At 34.3% G+C, this 25,486-nt stretch overlaps 1 protein-coding gene across 1 annotated transcript; it reads right to left on the bottom strand.

Annotated features, from left to right (window-relative positions):
- Positions 1-13,003: 13,003 nt before the first annotated feature.
- LOC137815451 (B3 domain-containing transcription factor FUS3) lies at positions 13,004-16,642 on the bottom strand. The gene is made up of 6 exons (XM_068618579.2): positions 15,951-16,642; positions 14,379-14,468; positions 14,175-14,275; positions 13,996-14,042; positions 13,818-13,894; positions 13,004-13,541 (listed from the first exon to the last, which is right to left on the bottom strand). The coding sequence occupies exons 1-6, from the start codon at positions 16,404-16,406 to the stop codon at positions 13,257-13,259; spliced, it is 1,056 nt and encodes a 351-aa protein (XP_068474680.1). The 5' UTR covers positions 16,407-16,642; the 3' UTR covers positions 13,004-13,256.
- Positions 16,643-25,486: the final 8,844 nt, after the last annotated feature.

Genomic DNA, 25,486 nt, shown 5'->3' on the forward strand with positions numbered 1-25,486 from the left:
GATTTATTTTTTTATTTTTATAATTATAATAAAAATTTATACAATAAGTTTGAGTTTTTAAAAAATTAATGTATTTTTTCTTTTTAATATTGTGTTAGAACCGTATTAGAATTGTCAAAAAATCCAACAAATACTTTTTGAATTGGACACTTCACGGATACGTGTCCTACAAGTGTCATTTGAGTGTCAGTGTCTGATACGAGTATTCGACACCGACACGCCATTTAAGAGGAGTGTCTGATGTTTATAAATACATAGTATTAGTTAAACTTATACTAACTTATTATAGTTGATTTTTAAATATTAATTCTCATATTAATTTATCATTAATTATTAAATTAATTTTTAATTCAAAAAAATTTGTATTAGTTAAATTATCATTACTCCATCAAGAGCAAGACTTTTAAAGCTTTGAGTCCCATATTGCTTCTTTTTTTTTATCAGCAATCCCATATTGCTTCTTTTTTTTTTATGAGCAATCCCATATTGCTTCCTTAACTTTTATTTTCTCAAAAAAGAGCAATCAACAACCTTAAACTTTAATACCTTATTACCTCATTTTTTAATGTATCGGTTCTTCAATCCACTTATCCTGCATAATACTCCATTAACTACAATTCCCATCAAGACCAAAACATATTATACATTAAAAATGAAATTAATATTGGAATTTATTAATTTAATTGATACAAAAAAAATTTAAGTAAAATTTAATTTAATAATTAATGATGAATTATTGTGATGGAGGAGGGCAAGCTCACCACACTATGGACGACAAGATCCAAGTCTAGACCGTCTAAAGCCATGTGGGGAGTGTCTAGACTCAAGAAGGGAGAGTCTAGCACAAGATGAGGGGCGACTACAAAAGGAGCATCTAGGAGGAAGCCTAGACTGTCTAGGACCTATCACTAGGTCCATGGCCAAGCATCTTCACGCACAAATGGGTCAAGCAACGGATGGGAGGGAGAAGAACTTGTACATGCTACATGGAGGCCCATTAGGGGTGGCTTAGTAGTTAGTGTAGTGTTAGAAAGCATAAACTTGTCTCCTTTTGTTTTTAACCTAGCTAGCTCACGTTTTCTAGAAGATTCTCCACTAGGAACGGCCATGTGCTCCATGTTCCATGTGCCTCCACATTTCCTTTTCATTTTGCTTGCATTTCATCTTCACTTAGCTTAGCATTTACGACCTCCTTAGCCTATAAAAGGAGAAGCCCATCACTTGTATTTTGAAGATTAATTGAGTAAAGTTATGCTGCCCATTTTGTGTCATACTTGCTCCTTACCTAGTTTTTAGGTTTAATCTTCCTTCACCATCTATCAAAGGGTTGGCCAAACCTCCCTTCTTCCATACTCTTCATGCACCTTCAAGGTCACCACAACTCCTAGGAGGACCTTGCCCATTTCAAACCATAGCTTTCGCATTATATTCACAAACATCCAAGAAGAGCTCCTTGAGAATGCCATCATTTGGTATCATGAGCATAGGTTCTTCAAAGATGAGTAGTTCTTGGTCATTTTCATTTTGAGTTCTTCTTTAATCCGTGTTGTTCTTTACATTCCATATTGTCTTGTTGTTTTTTAATTTTTGCTTTGAATTGGTGTGCTGTTTGGAAATTCCAATCGGTGCATCTTGTTCAATTGTTCTTGAGCAATCTTTGTGCAATTTTTGGTAGGATTCCATACACTTTGTGTTGCTGTTTTTATTTTAGGTATTTGAGTCCTTATTGCAATTTTATTTGGTTCATTTTATACTCTTTGAGTCTTTTAATTTCTGAATCTATATGTGTTTTGTCTAGTCATATTTTTCCAAAATGTCATCAAATCATAGTAGTACTTTGTTTGGCTTATTTGTTTCTTGATTTTGGTCTAAATTTTGTTTTGAATCTGCTGTGTTTTTGATCCTTTGGTGCCTTTTATTTTTAGCTTGAGTTCATATTTGTGCTTAGATCTACACAAATTCCTTTTCACCAATTCCATTGTGTTTTTCTTTTGGTATCTTGCTGTTATTTTTCAGATTTTACAGAATCCCCTGTTTTGCATAACTCTGTGCTGGCTGTTTTGCTTAAGAAAATTATTTTCCCATATAGGAAATTTCTGATTCTCTGGATTATGCAAGATTGAGGTGTTACAGAAAAGACAAAAAAAAAAATCAGTTCAAAAGAGTCAATAGAAAAAAAATGATAAATATTATAAAAACAGTGTGCAAATCTGGCGCTACAGTTGGCGTAACTGAACACTGATTTTAGAAAATTTATTAAAAAAAAATGGTTCATGCGTTTGGAGTGAAACCAACGCCAGAATTTATTTGAGATCTTGAATTATTTGCATATAAATTTTCAGAAGCAAATATTAAAAGGACAGCTCAGCATAAATCGGGGAAAATAACGCTCTCTGGCCTACAACAATTATTTCAGTGGTGCTGTTTTTTTATTTTGAATTCAATTCTAGTGCTATTCTTAGGATCCATTTTGTGTGCCTACCTTTCTTTGAGTACCTTTATTTGCTTGTCTAATATTTCTTTGGAACTCTTTCTAGTTGTCACATTTTAACTCCATTTGTGTGGTACTGTTTTTCCAATTAATTTGTTTCTTGCTTTAATTCTTTGACCTCTAATTTTGGTGGTGGATTGATTCTCAATTGGTGCTTATTTGAGTGGAAATTTGACTTGAGTGAGGTCTAGTTTGCTTGATAGGTGCTGGATTGGAGAATTAATTCCCTAATTCTAAGAGGAACAAAGGCAAGGGCAGAAAACAAATTCCTACAAAAAACACCACAAACTTTGGAAGGCCCAACAAAGAAAAGACAGCCAAGGAAGTGCCAATAGCAAAAAAAAAGATCAACAAAGAGAGTTTTCTTTATTTTCTTTGCAACTTAACTTTTGTTAATTACTTCTTTAATTACGTGATTAGACAGTGAGTGTGTCTTCAAGGGCTCCAAGTGTCCAAGAAGCCTCACCTAGGGCCGACTAGTGTAGAACTATCTAGTTTAGCAATTGTTAATTGTTTTAATTGCATCTCTTTGCTTTAGCTAGTTACGTTTTTAATTGTCTTCTATTGCTTAAAGCTTTGTTAATTCTTTGTTTGGTTAATTAGCTAGTTTGCATTGTTTTCTTGCATTAAAATCTGATTTCTCCAACCTAATTGTGTTTTGAGTGGTTTACTAAGAGAAAACTTTGTGTGAAGACATTGAGGGATAGTCTTTGGCTAAGGCAAGGCTTGGTATTTAAGTAGTCCTTTGTGACTCACCTCCCTTACCTGGAAGACTACCTTCTTTGACTTCCCTAAATTTTCTCAAAGTAAAATACTTCTACACACAAAGCTCTAGTCATGTCTTCTTCTTCTCATTCTGCAAAGTCTATTGAAAGTGAAGTAAAATCTTTGAAAACTCTTTTGAAAGAAGTTTCACAAGCTGTGCAAATGATTTCTTTTAGACAATTGGAGAATGAGACTAAAATCAATGAGTTGACTAAAGCCAAGGAAGAGAAGTCTCAAAAATAAAATAAAAACTCATACTCATACATCCTATTCTAAAAGTAATGAGTCTCTAGGGGAGGGAAGCCTTAGAATCAATGACTATTACCAACCACCCCCTAGAAGAAATAGGCAAAGGGAGCAAGAGGGGCCAAGGGAGGTTAGAGTAGACCTACCTCACTTCCATGGTAAGGAGAATGTAGAAATCTACCTAGATTGGGAGATGAAAGTAGAGCAACTCTTTGCTTGCCATAGGGTGAGTGAAGAACGCAAGGTACCCTTAGCCACCCTTAGCTTCCAAGGGAACGCCATGTATTGGTGGACCTCTCTCGAAAGAGAAAGACGTCTTCATAGGGAACCTCCCATTACATATTGGAATGACCTTAGGGGAGCCCTAAGACGTCGACACATACCCTCATACTACCATAGGGAGTTAATGGACAAGCTCCAAAGACTCCAACAAAAAAATATGAGTGTAGAGGAGTATAGGCAGAAAATGGAGCTCTACATGATGAGAGCATCCATTAGGGAAGAGGAGGACACCACCATAGCTAGGTTCCTTAGTGGCCTTTCTCTTGAGATAAGAGATAGGGTAGAACTCCTTCCCTACCAAGACTTGAATGACTTGGTTCAACTTTGCATTAAAGTTGAACAACAAATTTTGCGCAAAACTTCAAGTCAAAGGGTGAGTTCCTGCTCAAGCTTTTACCCCCAAGAAAGAATGTAGAAGGGAGGGTAGCACATCAAGAGAAAAACCAAAAGAATCTACCAAACCCTTAGCAAAAGAAACCTCCACCCCACCCATCCGAGCTAGAGATGTTAAGTGTTTTAAGTGTTATGGAAGAGGGCATGTGCAAGCACAATGCCCAAACCAAAGGACTTTGTTTTTAAAGGGTGTAGATGAATACACTAATGGCGAGGATGAGCCTAGTGAGAGAGAGGAAGGGGGAGAGGATGAGAGGGTAGCTCCATTAGAGGGAGAATTGCTTATGATTAGGAGAACCCTCAACAATCACCCTAGCACATCCATGGAAACACAAAGGGAGAACATATTTCATACAAGATGCAATGTTTTAGAAAATATATGTTCCCTCATTGTGGATAGTGGATCTAGTTGTAATTGTTGTAGTGCTAGAATGGTTGATAAGCTTAATCTACAAGTAGTTCCTCACCCAAAACCTTACAAACTACAATGGCTTAATGAAAATGGGGAACTAAGTGTAGATAAGCAAGTGGAAATCAAGTTTTCCATAGGGAACTACAAAGACAAAGTTTTATGTGATGTAGTGCCTATGGAAGTTTGCCACATCTTATTAGGGAGACCATGGCAATTTGACAAGAAAACCTTGCATGATGGTCTCACTAACGAGATTTCCTTCACCCATAAGCATAGGAAATTTGTACTTAGTCCTTTACCACATTCTCAAGTGGTGAAAGACCAAATACAAATGAAACATAAGAGGGATGAGGAAAACAAAAAAAAAGAGTGCTAAAAAAAAGAAAATCCTTAGGGATAGAAAGGCGTGGGAGAAGAGAGTTCCTTCCCATAAGGTTGCTCAACAAGAAAAAAAATTTGAAAATGTTTTGGAAAATTTGCTTCTTGTTGAACAACCAAGCCTAGTCTTTTGTAAAGGAACACTTACATGCACTGCCACAAGTGATGAACTCATGAGTCTACCTCCTCAAGTAGAAAAACTTTTAAGTGAATTTGAAGATATATTCTCTAATGAGGGACCTATTGGACTTCCTCCCATTAGAGGTATAGAATATCAAATTGACTTCATTCCGGGGGCAAGCCTACCAAATAGGCCCGCTTATAGAACAAACCCCGAGGAAACCAAGGAGATAGAGTCACAAGTTCAAGACTTGTTGGAGAAGGGTTGGGTTCAAAAGAGCCTAAGCCCTTGTGCTATACCTGTCTTGTTGGTGCCCAAAAAAGATGGAAAATGGCGCATGTGTTGTGATTGTCGAGCAATCAACAACATCACCATCAAGTATAGGCATCCAATCCCAAGGCTTGATGACATGCTTGATGAACTACATGGGTCAACCATATTCTCTAAAATTGACCTTAAAAGTGGATACCACCAAATTAGAATCAAAGAGGGTGATGAATGGAAAACCGCTTTTAAGACCAAATTTGGATTATATGAGTGGTTGGTGATGCCCTTTGGGCTCACTAATGCCCCTAGTACTTTCACGAGGCTCATGAATCATACCTTGAGAGATTGCATAGGTAAATATGTAGTAGTTTATTTTGATGATATCCTAGTGTATAGCAAAACCCTAGAAGACCATCTAAGTCACCTTAGGGAAGTTCTTCTAGTGCTTAGGAAAAATAGTCTTTTTGCCAATAGGGATAAGTGCACCTTTTGTGTAGATAGTGTAGTTTTCTTAGGTTTCATAGTTAACCAAAGGGGGGTGCATGTCGACCCCGAGAAAATCAAAGCCATCCGAGAGTGGCCCACTCCACAAAATGTAAGTGATGTAAGGAGTTTTCATGGGTTAGCTAGCTTCTATAGAAGGTTTGTGCCTAATTTTTCAAGCCTAGCTTCTCCTTTGAATGAACTTGTAAAAAAAGATGTTGCATTTTGTTGGAATGATAAGCCTGAGCAAGCCTTCCAAAGGCTAAAGGCTCAACTCACCAATGCACCAATTCTAGCTCTTCCAAATTTTTCCAAAACTTTTGAGATAGAATGTGATGCATCGGGAGTAGGCATAGGTGCGGTATTGTTGCAAGGTGGACACCCCATTGCATATTTTAGTGAAAAACTCCATGGTGCCACCCTCAACTATCCCACCTATGACAAAGAGCTTTATGCTCTTGTGCGAACCCTAAAGACTTGGGAACACTACCTTGTGTCCGAAGAATTTGTCATCCATAGTGATCACGAGTCTTTAAAATATTTAAAGGGCCAACACAAGCTCAACAAGAGACATGCTAAATGGATGGAGTTTCTTGAACAATTTCCTTATGTAATCAAATACAAGAAAGGAAGCACCAATATAGTGGTTGATGCTCTTTCAAGACGGCATACACTCTTTTCAAAATTGGGTGCCCAAATTCTTGGATTTGATCACATAAGAGAGCTTTACCAAGAGGATCAAGAACTCTCATCCATATATGCCCAATGTCAACATAGAGCGCAAGGAGGTTACTATGTGGCCGAGGGATATCTTTTTAAAGAAGGAAAACTTTGCATTCCCCAAGGCACACATAGGAAACTCCTTGTCAAGGAATCACATGAGGGGGGACTCATGGGCCATTTTGGAGTTGATAAGACTCTAGACCTTTTGAAAGAAAAATTTTGTTGGCCACACATGAGAAAAGATGTCCAAAGACATTGTTCTAGATGTATATCATGTTTAAAAGCAAAGTCTAGAACAATGTCTCATGGACTCTACACTCCCTTGCCGATTGTAAATGCTCCTTGGGAAGACATTAATATGGATTTCATTTTAGGACTCCCTAGGACTGCAAAAGGCCATGATTCTATCTTTGTGGTAGTGGACCGTTTTAGCAAAATGTCCCATTTTATTCCTTGCCACAAAGTAGATGATGCTCAAAATATTTCTAGACTCTTCTTTAGAGAAGTGGTGAGACTTCATGGTCTCCCTAGAAGTATAGTATCCGATAGAGATCCCAAGTTCATCAGCCACTTTTGGAAAACTCTTTGGGGCAAACTTGGAACAAGACTACAATTTTCAACTTCTTGTCATCCTCAAACGGATGGCCAAACTGAAGTAGTCAACCGATCTCTTGGGACTATGCTTAGGGCTATCATGAAGGGAAACCATAAATCTTGGGATGAGTATCTTCCCCACATTGAGTTTGCTTACAATCGAGTAGTCCACAAGACTACTAATGCTTCTCCTTTTGAAGTAGTATATGGATTTAATCCTCTCACACCTATGGATTTGTTACCTCTTCCTAATCCACAAGAATTTGTGCATAAGGAAGGAGTAATCAAAGCTGATTTTGTGAAGAAAATGCATGAGAAGATTAAAATCCAAATACAACAACAAAATGAGAAGTACACAAAATACAACAATAAAGGAAAGAAAGAAATAATTTTTGAGGAAGGAGACTTAGTTTGGCTTCACCTTCGCAAAGATCGATTTCCCACTCAAAGGAAGTCCAAACTAAGTCCCCGAGGTGATGGACCCTTTCAAATCCTCAAGAGAGTCAATAACAATGCATACAAATTGGACCTACCTCTTGAATATGGAGTGCATGATACTTTTAATGTAATTGATCTTTCTCCATTTGTAGGTACCAATGACGACGAGGACGAGCTGGATTTGAGGAAAAATCCTTTCCAAGGGGGAGGAGATGATGGAGGAGGGCCAAGCTCACCACACTATGGACGACAAGATCCAAGTCTAGACCGCCTAGAGCCATGTGGGGAGTGTCTAGACTCAAGAAGGGAGCGTCTAGCACAAGATGAGGGGCGACTACAAAAGGAGCGTCTAGGAGGAAGCCTAGACCGTCTAGGACCTATCACTAGGTCCATGGCCAAGCATCTTCACGCACAAATGGGTCAAGCAACAGATGGGAGGGAGAAGAACTTGTACATGCTACATAGAGGCCCATTAGGGGTGGCTTAGTAGTTAGTGTAGTGTTAGAAAGCATAAACTTGTCTCCTTTTGTTTTTAACCTAGCTAGCTCACGTTTTCTAGAAGATTCTCCACTAGGAACGGCCATGTGCTCCATGTGCCATGTGCCTCCACATTTCCATTTCATTTTGCTTGCATTTCATCTTCACTTAGCTTAGCATTTACGGCCTCCTTAGCCTATAAAAGGAGAAGCCCATCACTTGTATTTTGAAGATTAATTGAGTAAAGTTATGCTGTCCATTTTGTGCCATACTTGCTCCTTACCTAGTTTTTAGGTTTAATCTTCCTTCACCATCTATCAAAGGGCTGGCCAAACCTCCCTTCTTCCATACTCTTCATGCACCTTCAAGGTTACCACAACTCCTAGGAGGACCTTGCCCATTTCAAACCGTAGCTTCCGCACCATATTCACAAACATCCAAGAAGAGCTCCTTGAGAATGCCATCATATTGTGTGAGGTATTGTTAATTTGTATTTTTTGTATTGAAAACAGAATTATTATTATTATTAGCATTAGCCAACTAATATAAATTAAGTTAATATTAAATTTATATTTATATTTGATTTATTGTTAATTTAATTGATATAAAAAATTAATTAAAAAAACAATTAAAAATCAATTTAATAATTAACGATGAATTAATATGAAAGTCAATATTTAAACATCAACTTTAATAATCAGCATCCTTCTAACTCTAATAAATTTTTAAAAATCAACTCTAATAAATTATCATCAGCAATCAATTTGTAATCTATTGTATATAATGTTAATTATTTATTAAATAATATCAGTTTTCAACTCTTAGCAATGCTGATGTTAAATGTTAAATTTCATGATAATAAATTTTTTTTATTAATATTTTATATACTTATATATCTTATTTACTTTAAAATATATAGAATCCATATATAATTATTTTTATATATTATTGAGATGAGAAAAATAGTATTCGGATAATGATCCCGGAAAAGCTAGTTAGAATTTTTGACAAAATTTAGTGAAAGAAAAGAAACATTATTTTTTATATATCAATGTAGTTATATAAAAAAAACTGATATAGTAGCATCAACAACATATACAAGAACTTTTGGTGATGGAATGACTCATAATGTTAAAACCTAGGTATATGAAGGATAATATGTTGCTAATTTATGAGTAAAAGAAAAAATGTGATTTTACAAAAATTATAGAAAAAAAAGTGTGGCTAGAGATATTTTAACATATAAGATATTTTAAAATGTTAATATCACTAAATTATACATTTAATATCAGTATTCTCTAATAATTAAACGTTGATATTATTCAATAAATAAATAACGTTATATACCCTAGATTACAAATTATTATTGATGATAAATTATTAGAATTGATTTTTAAAAGTTCTATACATAGTATTGGTTATACTTATACTAATTTATTAAAGTTGATTTTTAAATATTGATTCTCATATTGACATCCTATTTGAGAGTAAAACTTTAATACCTCATTTTTTAACATACTCATACTCGGTTCTTCAATCTATTTATCCTGACATAATACCCCATTAATTACAGCTCCCATCAAGATCAAAACATATTATACGTTAATAAATAAAATTAATATTTGATTTAATTAATTTAATTGATGCAAACTTTTTTTAATTAAAATTTAATTTAATAATTAATAATGAATTAATATTCAAAAATCAACTTTAAAAAACTCGCATAAGTCTAACCAATACTATGTAGGGTAAGTTCTGAAAACCAATTCCAATAAATTATCATCAGTAATTTGTAATATATGTTATATAACCTAATTTATTTATTAAATAATATCAAATTTTCTTTTTTTATGATTGTTTCTTATGAAATTTTACTACTTATATATCTTATTTGTTTTAAAATATAAAAAATCCATATATAACTATTTTTAAATATTATTGAGATGAGAAAAATGGTATTGGACAGACATCCCGAAAAGCTAGACAATTTTTTTGATAAAACTATGATGAGGGATAAGAAACATTATTTTTTATATATTGCTTTAGTCATATAAATAGTTGATATATATAAAAAAAAGTCCTATAAATAGCTGATAATATATATAAAAAAAATTATTCATATAAATAGCTCATAATATATAAAAAAACAAATAGTCATATGTGTTCGGAATTATTCCATGTGTAATTCCCATGCGCACAAAAACAAAACCTGATTTGCTTCTTATTTTTGTTTTTAATTTTAGTTTTTATTTTTATTTTTAAGATAAGCTAAATTTGTTTTACTCCTTTAAGATTTCATCCATGTTTGGTTTCGAAAGTGAGAAAATGAGAAATCTATCCTAACAACTTTTTATTTTTAAAAATTCCTTTTGAATTTATCCAGCTAAGAACAACATAATTTGAAAAGATAATATTAAATACAAAATCAAACACTAGAATATGATACCGGTATCGTAGAAGAAATTACTATTAATAAAATGATGAAAGCATAAAATAATATTTCTCATTGGTATAACAATGAAACATTACAAGGAAAGGAAGACAAGTACACACTATAAAGAAAAAGTAATCAGAAATTCACACATAGTTCTTAATTTTGTAATATCTAAATAGACATAATCACGGAATGCAGACCGGATGATCCAACAATAATTGAAAAAAGGGTTCAATATTATTATTTCTTCACTCAAAAACACATTATATATATATATATAATATGAAATTTATGTATGATGAAGTCTAAGAACACTTGTCTTTGCCATCATGAGTAGTTAACCTAACATAGCAGGGACACATTTATTGGTTTCCAGAAGTACCAGGTGGGACGCAGTTGCAGCTTTTACAAACTCTTTTGCAGAGATTTGGATGAGATAATAAAAGACACCTCTCACCACATGCTTGGTTACAGTCTGAACATCAAAACATGTATTAATTATACTTAACCAAATTATTAGTTCATAAAAAACTGTGTTTGTATATATGTATTACCTATTTGCTGAAGAAGAGATCCCGGTATTTATTCTTGCACCTTCGATTCACCAAAACCAGGCATAAATTGGTTAGTTAACTCTAGTTGAACCAACTCAACTTAACTTTGGTTCATATTGTTATATGATATGATCCATAAAAAAAAAAGCAAATTATTTGAATCTTTTATACTGATTGATGAGCATAGCAGGAGAAGCTAGGCAAGAAGGAAAGCAAGTATGAGCTTAGAAAGAGCAATAGCTAAAAGTAACTATGGAGTTTAATTGGAGATGTGTATGTGTATTATTATTGGAATGAGAAGCAAGAAGATGAGGTATTTATAATTGTGTGAGGTATGAATGTTGGATGTTTGAAAAAATTTCTACTAAATTTTTTTCTATTTATGTTTTAAAATTTTATTTTCCTATAAAATATATAAATAAAAAATATAATTATATTTTTAATTGAAAAATAAATATACTAAAATTTATTATTATTTTTAATAATAATTATAACAATAAATATAAATTAAAAATTAATAAATGTGATTATGCAACTATTTAAATATTTATTGTTTCTTGAATTTTCTTATTTGTAATTAATAATTTTTAATGTATATTATTAAATATACTTTATGATTTTTTTAATCAATATTATTTTTATTAAATAAATATTGTTATTTTTTTAAAATGATGTATTAATTGATTTTAAATACATAATTTTCACAATTTTGAGTTTGTTATCTTGTTATTTTAAAAATTAAATGACATGTTTATTTATTTTATTTGTAGATTAATTATTTTAATTACAGTTTTTAATTTATATTATTATACTTTTTGTATTATGTATTATATTATTAGTTTTATTTTATATCTTACAATATTTTCAGTTAAGTTTAAAATTAAGTACAGAGATAGTTAAATACTTGTGAGACTTTCGTTATATTAATTATGGTGTTGGTTAAACATAAGTAATTATTTATAAAAAAAATTCAAAATTAATAATAGAAAAAAATATATATTATAATTAGTTTTTTGAATTATAATATTTAATTAATAAAATAAATATTAAAATTAAGATTATCATTAAAATGAAAGTACAATACAAAACATTAAATAAATATGAATATAATTTTTATTTTCGAACATTTGAGAACAACTTTGTTAGTGCTAGACATATATCAACAATTTTCATATGCAATGGTTTTATAATTGCTGTATAAAAAATTAAACTAAAAAAATAATTGTCTATTCAATCTAATTTAGATCAGGGTCTTAAAATGTTAACTAAAAGTGGAAAAAAAGAATTATCTATATAATACTCTAACAATAAAAAAAAAATCTATTGTTATCCAATGTAACAATTATTTTTGTACACAAATGAACTATAGATATAAAAGGTTATAGTGGATACATAAATATGGTATGTTGTATCTTATTGTGTGTGCAAACTTCATTGGATAGAGGGTTGCTGTGAAAATTTCATGTGATTCATATAATATTTTGAGTGAATGGATAAGTATTTTTTCCATCTTACTAAAAGTTATTGCCAGTGTTGACAAGGATTTAGCAAAATCTCAGCTATCTTGAATTGTGTTTCTTGTAGTGTTTATGCTCAATGAGACCCTTCAATCATCTAACAACAGTGCATACATGAAAGAGATGAGATTCAAACCATCATCTACTTGATGAACAAGATGCAACACACTTTCCTTACTTGAAGTTGTGTTCTTGAAGTTTTGACAATCTATAAAAATTGTAAGTCACACACAATCTTTCTTTCAACTCTATCCAAACATCTGCTGGTTTGTCAATCTATATCACTATGCAGCAGGCACTGAAGTACATAAGCATTACAACAGCTAGAAGGCTCTCAAGCACTGTTTGTGAGCAATTCTTGAAGAAGGAGGAGAATGAATGAAACAGGAAGAGTTAGAGCTATCCTAAGAGATATATGAGATGGCATATTATGAATTATGAAGATAATTTATATAGATGTTTGAAATAAATATAAGGAATACATGACAGAGTAGTCTCAGTTGTTGAAGAGAGAGGAACACAAAACATGCTCACTGGCTACTCTTTTATTCTACTAAAAAATCCTCCCATGTTCATGAGTGGAAAACAAAGAAAGAAGCACTTTTATAGTAGCCACACAGAGAAAGACAGATTGAAAGTGGTCTTGGCAGCAGGTTAGTTTGTTTGTGGTTGTGTGATGCTTTAATAGAAGTCATCAAGGGACAAATTCTCAACAGAACCAAAGGTTTCAACTGGTCCAATCCTTGAAAGATTAGTCATTGATCCACCCAAAAAGTCAAGTGGGGAGTCATTTGAGAAAGTAGTGTCATATATGAAGGACATGCCAGTATCATTCACTGCAGGATAGTTTATATTGAAACAACCTGGTTTGTTCACCTCCAAGTCACTCAGGAACATGTCGTCCACTGTCTCACTACTTTGTTCCATAAATTCATCCTCCTCCGAGCCTTTTCTAGCTTGAATAACCTGCATATACATAGTTTCACAACACAACCTCAACTAAACAATCCAACTACCAATGCCTAACAAATATCCCAAACATATTTTTTTTTTTAAAATCAAATCCAAAAATTAAATCAACTTAATTAAAAATAATTTCATAACTCAAATAGTATTGTAATCTTTTTAATAAATACTTTTCTATTAAAGACAAAAAAAATAACTATGAATTTTTGTTGTGATTCCTAAAATCGAGACTTTGTGCGGAAAAATAAATATGCAATTTTTTTGTGCGGCACGTACATAGTTATTGTTTTCAATATGTTGGTAAACCACGATGGTATCGCCAAATCGAAGACCATGTGTGCTGACAAATTCTCCTGAAAATATTGGACACAACAATATTTCATTACTAAAATTATTTAAATTTTATCTGTTCTGGCCCTTGTCAGACAATAAGTACTATATATGGAAAGTTTACCTGTGTTTTCAAGTACGTACATCCTACTGTTGTTGTTTGGCCAAAACCTGCATTTCAAATCAAATTTTCGATACTATGAATTCGAAAACAACTAATATTCGTAAAATAATAATGTGACCATGCAATTTAGTTTATTTTCTGACATTTGGATAAACCAAGTATATATGTACATAGCAGACCTGTACTTGAAATTCCACACATGAGTACCATCTTTATCGTCCATGTTCATCAAAATTCCTTCTTTTGAATCCAGTGCTGGAAGGAAAGTCTCTGCTGCTTTCTGCAAGTAACAATTATTTTATTCATTATTATTATAATTATTATTATAAGCTCATATTAGAATAGAAAACAAGATGAGACAAGTATTGGGAGATAGACCAAACCTTTGGCAAAATCATTCTCCTTAGGGAGCTAACATCACTGTTCTTCAACTCCTTTTTGAAAAGGAACCTCAAGTTTCTATGATTGATTTCCTAGAAGAACATAAAACAATTTCTGCAGTCAATCTCATATAAAACCAATTTGGAACGGGACACTCACCTAAGAAAAGTCAGTAAAAGATGGAGAAAACTATAATTAATTATGAGAAAACATGCAATTCTGGTGTAAGACATGAACGACATCATGTCCTGTATAAGGACATCAGGTCCATATGCTAATAGTCGTAAAGAGGCAGAGTACCCAAAGCATTGTCCAGCATGCCTTATATGGATGTCTTGAACTACACAATTTCCCAAATATGAAGCCGTCAATATCCACTAATCATCAATTTTTTTTAAAAAAATAAAATTCTACACAATATAAAGTAAGAATTTCGCCTTCCAAGGAAGAATATTAATTAACATAGAGGTAAGTACCTATATATGGCAATCTTGCAATTAATAGGGGACCAAAGGTTCAAGATAGATTTAGTAGCATCACAAACATCTATTCCAAAAGTTTCTCAAAACAGAAACATAGGAAAGTCCAATAATCTCTTTTTTGATAATATAAGAAAGATTTACCAAATAAACATACAAGATGAATGAAATTTATATTGGCTACTTCCCAATTATGAAGCTAATTCCGTACTTATATACTCATCATGATCCCTGTGATAAAAGTGTGCCCCATTTTTTTGTGTTTGTATATCTTTTTTGGTAACCCAATCTGACACTAAATTTACAATGTTCGCAAGCTATAGCCAGAAGATCAAACTATGTTTGACTTGTGATGAACGACTCCATATTTCACTACTCAATTAAGTTCCCAAAAAAAAATATGGTAGCCTATGTCTTCACTCTCATTTCATTTTGAATTTGTTTTCACAAGAGATTCTTTTCTAAACTTCTGTCTTCATATATTCTGTTTCCTTTTAGTCTCTTTTTCGGTGGTGGGGAATTTTTAATATAAAAAACACAGTTCATTTCTTGACTGGAGTGCCACTTTTGCCGTCCATTCTCACCATTCCCCCGTAATGGTTCCCAAATTGAAGATCAAACAATTAAATTGTGCTCTGTTCAATCAAGGAAATATAGTAGTAATCTCAACTATAAAGGTGTGTATATTTATGTATGTATATAAAGAACTTTCCATTTAGCATTGGAAAAGATTATCACAAAACCAAAACTCTCATTAAATAAGCATAGAGATTCACGAGACAAACAAACACAAGCATTAAAAAAATCGTCAAAAAGTTGAATAAAACTCAGATGCAATTCTTTTTTAATTAATGTTTTGGAGTTAAAGGAAAAAAACTTTAAAATGAAATTCCAATTTTAATAAAAAAAAACCTGCAAAAAAACACTTAATTTATGAGATCCGAAAATGGGGTTAGAAAAATCCTAGCAAGACAATTAGCAAAGACAAAGCAACAACCCAATTGAGAATGGAGGTACATTTATAAGACAAGATGAGATCTTGAGAGTAAAGAATTGGAGGAAGCAAGAAAAAAAAGAGCAAAAGGGGTAACTCACACGTGCAGGCGGGGGAGGAGTGGAGGGTTTAACAGAGTGGAGAGAGGAGGATGGCACGTGCGAGGAGGCGGAGGGAGTTGAAGATGGTAAATTAGGCTGGTGGTGCTTAGAGGAGAAAGGGTTGTCGAAGTGGTGCATCTGCATAAACAAGGTGGGGTTGGTGGTGGAGGTGGTGGTGGATCTTCGCTGCCGGGGCATCCTCTTCTTCCTGTGAACAGTTCCGAGGTTGGTAACCGCAGCGACGAGACCAAGGTGGTTGGTGTCGTGGATCCGACCCGACCCGTGAGATTGAGATACGTTGCTGCTGGTGCTGTTGATGATCCTGTTAACGTTGTTGGTGTTGGTGATGTCCCCTGGGGCGGCGACAAGTCGAAGCTCGGCATCAACACCTGCCACGAAAGCACAGGCCTCGGTTTTGTGAAGCAGTTTCTCTCGCTGTCGCTGATCCATCATCATTAGCTTAGGGTTTTTTTTTTCTTTTTTTTTGGTTGTTTTAGAGAGACACACACAGTGCTTTTGGTTTTCTGTGACTGTAGTAGTTGGTTCTCTTTCTCTCAGTCTGAGTGTGTGCAGGCAGATATAGATAGATAGGGGCGGGTATGGACGACGCTCGGCAATCACGAAATGGGTGTGGGGTTTGGTGTTAAAGAGATCAATGGTGGACTCTCTTTCACTCTTCTCTTCCCCCAACCCACCCTCTCTCAATATCTTTTTTCTTTTTTTGGAGTTTTTCTATTTTTGGCAAGGATTTTTGTGATTACAGGGGTCTGGTTTTTATGACATTTGTTTATCCTGCATTCACGTCTCACCCCATCCTCTCCCCTTGCTTCCTTTTACTTTTACCATAATATAATGAACGCACTCTCTCTCTAGTAGATGGGTTGGGTTGTGTTAGGTTAGTGGGTTAATCAGAGTGGTGACCAGATGTGAGGAGCGGATTCATGGATGGTTTTGGTTTTGGCGCTTTCTGCTGCTTACAATAATGTGGAGGGAGAGAGAAGAGTTAATGAGGCCAATGTGGCTGCGTGTGAATAGGGGGTGAGTGCAAACCAGGGTTAAGGGAAGATGGGTTTGGTTTGCGCATTGGGGTTGGCGCTCTTGTGGTGGTGGTGGTGGTGGTTAGATAGTGGCCAAGCAGGGAGTGACGGATGGATGGTGAAGACACAGGAAACATGGGGCTCGATAACACCCTCCACCTGTTGTAAAAGTTCTGAAAACTTACAACAGAAATCAATGGCGTTTTTCATTTTGTATTTCTATCCCTCTCTCTCTCTCTCTCTCCTTCTCTCTCTCCTTCTTTCATCTTATAATAAAACCACACCCACCACCACCACCACCACATTACCACATACACACTCACACGCATTCTCTCTTCAGTGAGAAGAAGAGGAGGAAGAAGAAGAGTGTGTTGGAGGGTTCTCTCTTTGCACTTCAAACTTAAAAAAAACTGGGGTGCATTGCATGGGCTGTATCTGAAAACAGCTACTTCTCGAATTCTAGTGTGTGGTGATGTGTGTTTATGCATGCTGCACTCCTTCACTGAGAATGAGCCAAGTGGCAAATTGAGTGATAAGGTGAGCACATGGTGATTTGATTTGAATGGAAGTTGGCCTGATGGAGGGGATATGAACCACGTGATTGATTTTTTATTTTTTGCGCCTGAGGGGCGCGCAGCAGAGTATAATTGCGAATTTTGCTGTTTCTTTACTTGTACAGTTGCTTCACTTCTGAGGTCATATGTGGATTCCCAAACTCGCTCAGCACTCCACTTGGACACCATGCACAGGTGTTTTTGAGAAACCAATTAATGATATTATTAACTCCAACTAAGCTTTATTATTAATACCCTCTTCCTTTTTATCTCTTCCCACTTCCCCCCAAATCCTCTCCCAAACTTCTTTTAAGCCCATTCTCACTCATCAATTCTTCAACACTCATTCCTTTCACTTTTCTTTTCTTCACCAAACATCTACTCCTCTTCAACTATCAACAAACTTATTTTCGGTATCACTCAATACAATATCCACAACATGCTAAATCAAAACTTAACTTTACACTAGTTAAGATAAATTAATCTTAAACTTTAATAATTCCAATTTTTTACACATACATCATATATACCCCCTATGTTCATTTATATCTAAACTTGTTTTTTCCAAATCAAGAAAATCCTTTCTTTTTTTAAGCTATTCATTATACCTTTTTCACTTTTTTATTCAATGTAGCTATTATACTTTTTTTTTATCTCTATTGTCATAATTATTTTTTTTTCTTTTCATAGTAATTAAATCAGGGTATAGTTAAACAATTATGTTGTTTTAAAATTTAAAAATAACAGCTAAAAATAAATATTTTTTATTGGGAAACTGATGATTGAAAAGTAGCTAAATGATTATTATGATATTTTTATCCTCTAACATGTGTGCATATTAACTATGCAAATGAAGGATGGATGACGCGTAAGAATGAAGGTGTAACTGTCTTTTTTTTACTGTCTTTAATTTGAAAATTGTTGTAATTACTAATTATTTAAAGAGTATTGATTTTATTCTAATCTTGTAACGCGTACATTAACTTATTGACTCCTTTTGCTTTGTTCATTTCCTATAACGCTGGCTTACTATGAATGTGAAGAAATCTCCAAACTATTTAATGTAGTTATTACTTTCTAATTAATGTCAACAATTCTATTAATAAAGTTGCACCTAGTCATCATTAAATAGTTTGTTTGACATAAAAGGAAAAGAAAGAATGTAAATGTAATTAGTCAACTGGTTTTCATATTTATAGGATGAATTGCATTAATTCAAACACTTGTTTAATTCGAACACTTGTTTTATAACTATAATATTATTTTCATAATTGATTTTTCTAGCTCGAGATGCATTAACGGTCTTATCGGTTTTTAATACAAAAGAAATAATATATGGTTTGCAGATTAGGTGAGTACAATTAAGTAATTATGAATTTAATTTAATATTATTATTATTATTAAACTTATGTTTATATTATATAATTCTATTGATGAAAATTATTTTTTTTTAGCGCGGAAGACCAAAAGAACTCTTAAACATTTCTCAACTATTTTTTTGAGAAATTTAAATTGTTCTTGTTCTCGTTGGTTAACTTTCTCGTCGGTTGACTCTGGTGACAAACTCTAACTCTGGTATGTCTTATCTGGAATTTGTTCTACGTCTTGTTGCACTGGAACGTGGCTCTGTTTGAAACAGAGGGGACCCTACCTGTTGATTACACTGATCAAGTCAGTAAGAGCTTACTAAAATTAAAGAATTATTCAGTTTCAATCTCAGAAACAACATACCTTAACATGGGGTCTCAAGCCCCTTTTATAGTTTATCTCTTGTAATAGCTTTCTCTCATGAGAATCTAACCTCAACCGAAAACATACGTAACAGAAAACATTTTGTTTATGGGCACCTCCACTCAGAGTGCTATAATAGAAAAGAATTTTATCTCTAATGAGAGCATAAAATAACAACAAAAAAACCAACTACTAACGAGGCACTTATCTTCAAGTACTAACTATAGGAAAATATTTTGTTTATGTGGGCACCATTACCCATGGTGCAACGTTATCTTTCACGATGCATGCAACTTAACCACTACGTGCCCTAAACGCACACTTGGGTTACAATATATTTACGTGACTTAACCACTACATGCACTAACACACACCCTTAGGATAAGAAATATCTTTTACTAATAACCTTATACTAGCGTATAAAAATATTATTTCAATTATTCTCCAACGGGCTTACTAACATAACTGGGTCAAACTCATGATCCACTTTATAAGCCCAACAACCGAGCTGACCTACCCACACTGTGCACCAAGTTCTGAGCACTGAGCACTCTGTCCAATACACAAGCCCCTCAGGCTCAAGCTGAGCTTGGCTAAGCAAAGAGGCTTTTCGAGCGCTCTAGCGACTTACCTAGCAATTTCTCAGTGAGTAGGTGTGCTGCGGCGCACAAAGCGTTTATGAGGTGACATCTCACCACACTCAATCTCAAACGTACATGTGGCACTCTCATCAATGGCAGGAAAGCATTGTCGTTTGACATTCCCATACACGTATAAGCCAACATTCGAAAACTCACTACCACTCATTGTTTCATTTCTTTAACTCTTGCAAAACCCTCGCGCTCTTCAAACTTCCTCTGCACACTCCTTTGAACACCCATAAACCTTCGTAGTCTTCGATTTATTATTGCAAAAAGGTACTTCCTTTCAACAACTCATCACTTTACACTTGCATCACTACTTGATTAAAGCCTTCGTGATTATAATGACCATATTGCCTGAGTTGGGGTTTGTTTGGATTTACTTTTTTCCGTCCATGATGATTGTTATATTTATTGATTGCTTTGCTTGAATATGGAGTGTATCTTTATCCCTGCATGTGACTTACTTGCTTTGCTTGGCTTGAATGTGTGTTTATATTTTTCTTTTGTTTTCATTTTAGATATACCTCTAATGGATTACAAAGCTTTGTACCCTTGGGCACCTCCAAACCTCTTAGAGGAGACCTCTGTTAGAATGTATGGCTTTAAACTAGAAGGGGGCTGAATGGTTTAAAGAGGGTTTTCGCAAACTTTTAAGTCTAGAATGAAATTACTTCGAGAAAACTTGAATCATAATTCAGTTTGCCAAAAACACAAAGCAAACAAGCACAGCACCAGAAAAACAATCGGTTGTTTTGCAGAAACAATCGATTGTTTATACCAGTTCACAAATATAAAACTGAAATTAAAGAGTTCAAAGGATAGAGAGATTGAACACACAGGTTTATACTGATTCACTCTTAACCAAGAGCTACATCCAGTCTTCCCAGAAACCACTGGGGAATCCACTAAGCAATCAACCCTAGATTACTTACAACACCACCAAAGAAGTGACCTTAATCCCCTCAAGACACACACTTCCTTTGGCTCAGCACAACACCACTAAGAATGTTGATCTTGACAACCTCAAGAACACACAGCACTTCTCAGCTTCACACACGGAGTTTCTTCAAAGGTACAAAGGATTACACTTGTTACATAAAAGATCTGAAATCAATACAAGATGAAAATCCTATGTCACACTCTTTTTGATCCAAGCAATCTCAAAAGCAATCTCCAACTCTTCAAAAGCAAAATCAGTGAAAAACTCAAATCTATTTTTCTTTGATTAAAACAAAGTTGTTGTTTGTTACATAATCTGAACAAACTATTTATTGCATTCAAAGACTGGTCAAAGCATTTAGAACTGGAGCGTATTCAGTTATAAAATTATTTAATGCTTAGTCAAAGCACAAAACAATTTTCTGTTATGGTCCCAAAACAAACAATCGGTTGAATGCTCGAATCAATTGGTTGTTTTGGTTTGACAGCAAGTCAACCATCAAAAATAGTTTTCAACCTTTCTAAAAACACCTAAGTATAAAACAATCAGTTGTTTCAACAAAACAACACGTTGTTTTTCACTTAGTTTGAAAAACACTTTTCTTTTAAAAGGTTTGAGAATGCTTAAGCTTTGTATTCAATCAAGAGTGGATTTACACACATAATCTACCACAGATCCTATCTAAAGACAGCTCAGCAACAGCAAGCACATCCAACCTTCCATCATCCTTCAAAGGGTTTGGATTCTTCAAAGCTTGAACACACTTAATTCAACAATCTCCCCTTATTTGATGAAGACAAATCCCTGGTTGCTTGAGTTGGATTTGATTGAATCTGAAGCAGTTCTTGCAAGACAAAGTTTAAGCAAAGCACAATATCTCTGATATAGGGTTAGAGTAAAATCAGAAACAGTATATCAGCAGTGCTAAAACCAGCAGAAATAAGGCTTACTTAAACATCCTTAAACCACATAGAGTTTTGCAGAAATTAAAAGATAACGAAAGACAACACAACATAAATCTCCCCCTATTTGTCTTCACAAATAGACAAAAATAAGAGATAAAAAGATAATTGTTCCAGATCGTACAAAAATTTAAAACAGAAGCAATTAAACTGATACAAGACCAAAAACAATCGGTTGTCTCGTGAATTCAACCGATTGTTTTTCCTTTAATCTTCCTTGCCATACTGGAGTTCAAAGATCTGATTCTGAACATCTTTTATCTGTTCATCCAAGGTCATGAACCGTGTATCCACGCTATTGAACCTGTTGTCTATACTCTGGAAGTTGCTTACACACAAATCATGAAGATTTCTTTGATTCTCGACAAATCCATCAAGCCTATTGATCATGTATCTTTCAAAAGAAGACATGGATGGCATTTCATCTCCTTGATTCCCTGCACTAGTTCCAGCACCTAGATTGGTTTCAAGTTGCCTTTCTTGATGAAAATTCATGTCAGCAGCTTGATCTTCTTCATCAAAATCAGCAGTTGCAGCACTTGATGAGGCACCATGATCACCATCTTTGCTCACCCATTTGTCACTTATTTTTGGTGAATCCCATCTTGCTAAGAGAGCCATTGTTCATCTCTTGTGTTGACTTGACAAGCTCAGATGTCTCATCTTCCAGATTCACTTCAAAATAAAGCAGAAATTTAGAGATCAAAACAGCATAGGGATAGTGATAATCACTTAACCTCATGGCTTTTTGCATGTGCTCTTTGATGATGTGGATCCAGTTGATTTTGATCTTCTTCATGATGCAGTAGATGTACACTAGGTCTTCTTCTGTTAGGACAGAATGATTGCTTCCCCTTGGAGTAAGAATCCAAGTTACAATAAGAGCAAGCAACCTTTCATCTAGCTTTAAGCCTCCAATCGAACAAGTTCTTACTTGGGCATTTTGATTCTTCAAGCAACTCTTGTAGTATTGGACTTTGTTGAAATCCTCCACTACTCTAAGATTTCCCTTGTTGATTCTTAGGCCAGCATATTTCAAACCTGCAACAGTAGTCCACACATCATAAGTGATTTCCATGTCAACTCCCTTCACATGAGAAACAAAGTTATTTCCCTCAAACTTGAGATTGGTGTAGAACACCCGAATCAAGTCAGGGTAGATGTTTCCCTTCATCTCCAGGAATCTTCTTAGAGATTGATCTTTGAGCAACTTCCTCACATTGTCTAGCTTCTGGCTTTTCAGCCAATCAAAGGAAACAACTTTCGGGTTGTTTATCACCTTTGTGCTAGTTTCAAACCTATACCTTTCAATGAGCTCATTGTCTCTAGAAAACCAGCCCTCTAATCTCCCTCCAGATCTCACTACTCTGGTTTTGACCCTCTTTGATGTAGGAGGAGTTGATTCCATGACAACAGAAAAAAGGGGCAAAGAAGACTCACACAAGGAGAGCAAGAGTTGTTGCAAGAGATGGCTCAATTGGTTGTTCTTGTGAGAGTGAACAGCTGCAACAGAATTTAAAGAAAACACAAAACTAAACTGCATTCAATGATGTGAGTGGATTTCAGTTTTTCAGAGAGAAAAAACTTGACCAAGACCTGCAAAGAAAACGTCAGAAAAAGCAGAAAATCACATGGTCATCACATGTGATCTTTGACTAGTCATAAAAGCTCTTAAATTTTCAAGATTTTGGAATATATTCCTTTATGACATGTTGTAACTTCCTTCAGAACATAAACAGGTTTTCAACACAGCTTTATTGACCCAAATCCTTTCGTAATTGATATCTGCAACAGACAGAAATTAAAAAGAAATTAAATCCATTCTTTCACAGTGCTGTCAGATACAAAACAATCGGTTGTTTCAAAGAAACAATCGGTTGTTTTTCTGCAACAACAAAACAGATTTTGAATTTTTAATCATGAGCAGAAAGGATTCAAACCAGATATATTTGAACATTTTAAAAGAGATATTTAAGCAGGAATATGAATTTAAGAAGGAATTAAAGATAGAGATAAGGAAGGTCTTATCCTTTATGATGTTCCTTCAATGAGTCATATGCCTTTTGATCAACAAGCCTCTTTTGACTATTGAGAGCCTTGGACTGATACATAACATTGATTCAGCTTCAATGTTAGTCTTTTTCTTCCAAGAACCTGATCAGATGACTCAGTTCTACATATTCCTCTAGATTCCCTACATAAGCATAAATTCAAGCAACAAGGTTTGGTCCCCTTACAAATTTGGGTCCACATGGTTTACTTTTATCGTTTGAAACCTCACAACCTTTAGGAATCCATTTCATAAAGCCTCTGGGAACATAAAATTTTCTTATTTTTCTGAATCTAACAGAATGGTCTTTCTTCATGCAATAAAAGCATGTAACAACCGGTTGTTTCGACTTAACAATCGGTTGTTTTACTGGTTGTTTTGGAAAATTCTTTGAAAACTTATCTTGCTTGTTTTGTGGATTAAAACCTAATCTAGCTCTTCCAAAAACACAAATTTGAGATGCCAAGATATTCTCAAAGTTGGATTTTCCTTTTGAAAGCTTCAAGCAATTCACTATAATTTTCTTCATTTAAAGAAGCACATGAACTTACTTCACTTGAGCTACAAGACTCATCATCTCCTTCAACAATCAAGCATATGTTTGCCTTTTCTTCTTCACTTGATGAAGAGACTTCATTCTCATCCCATGCTATGTAGGCCCTTTTTTACTTTTCCTCCTTTTCTTTGTAGCTTGACTTCTTCTCCTTGCTTTCTTTGTTTGGGCAATCTGCCTTTATGTGCCATTGCTCACCACAACCAAAACAGGTATAGTTATTGGAATTAAAATCATTGGAATTTTTGTTTCCATACCTTTCTTTGTTGGTGTCTTTGTTGCGGTTCTTTTTCAAGAATTTGCTAAACTTTCTAGATAGCAAACTAAGGTTCTCTTCATCACTTTCATCACTGGATTCTTGCTTGCTTTTGTGCTTGACATCTTTTAAGGCAATACTCCTTACATGCTTGTCTTCACTTTCTTGAACATTGAGTTGATTCATTTCTAACTCATGTTCCCTAAGCTTGCCAAACAAAGAAGCCATACTCAATGATGTTAGATCTTTAGATTCAGATATAGCAGTTACCTTAGGTTGCCAAGACCTTTTCTGAACTTCAGCAATTGTCTCACCCTTGAGCATTCTGAACATTTCATACTCTTAGATTAGAGTATGTTTTCTATCTCTTTTCACCTCATTGGTACCTTCATGAGTTACCTCCAAGGTGTCCCACATTTCCTTTGCTGATTTGCATTGAGAGACCCTGAAAAATTCATCTGAATTCAAGGGAGAAGTTATTATGTTTTTAGCAATGCAATCAAATTTGGCCTTCTTGATTTCAGAATCAGTCCATTGAGACCAAGGTTTTTCAATGGAAGATCCATCTTTTTCAAATTTTGGAACAAAGGGGTCATTTTCAATTGCATCCCAAATACCTTTGTCAAGTGATTCTACAAAGATTTCCATTCTGACTTTCCAAAATTGGTAGTTCAAACCACAAAACAGAGGTGGTCTGTTGATTGAAGCACCTTCCCCAAAAGGTAGTCTATCAGCCATTTAAAAACAGTTTTAGGATCACACTTGAATAAAATTCAAGAACCAAGCTCTGATACCAATTGTTAAAATGT

The sequence above is a fragment of the Phaseolus vulgaris genome, chromosome 1, assembly GCF_051622355.1.
Source record: "Phaseolus vulgaris cultivar YP4 chromosome 1, ASM5162235v1, whole genome shotgun sequence".
In the NCBI taxonomy this organism is placed as follows: Eukaryota; Viridiplantae; Streptophyta; class Magnoliopsida; order Fabales; family Fabaceae; genus Phaseolus; species Phaseolus vulgaris.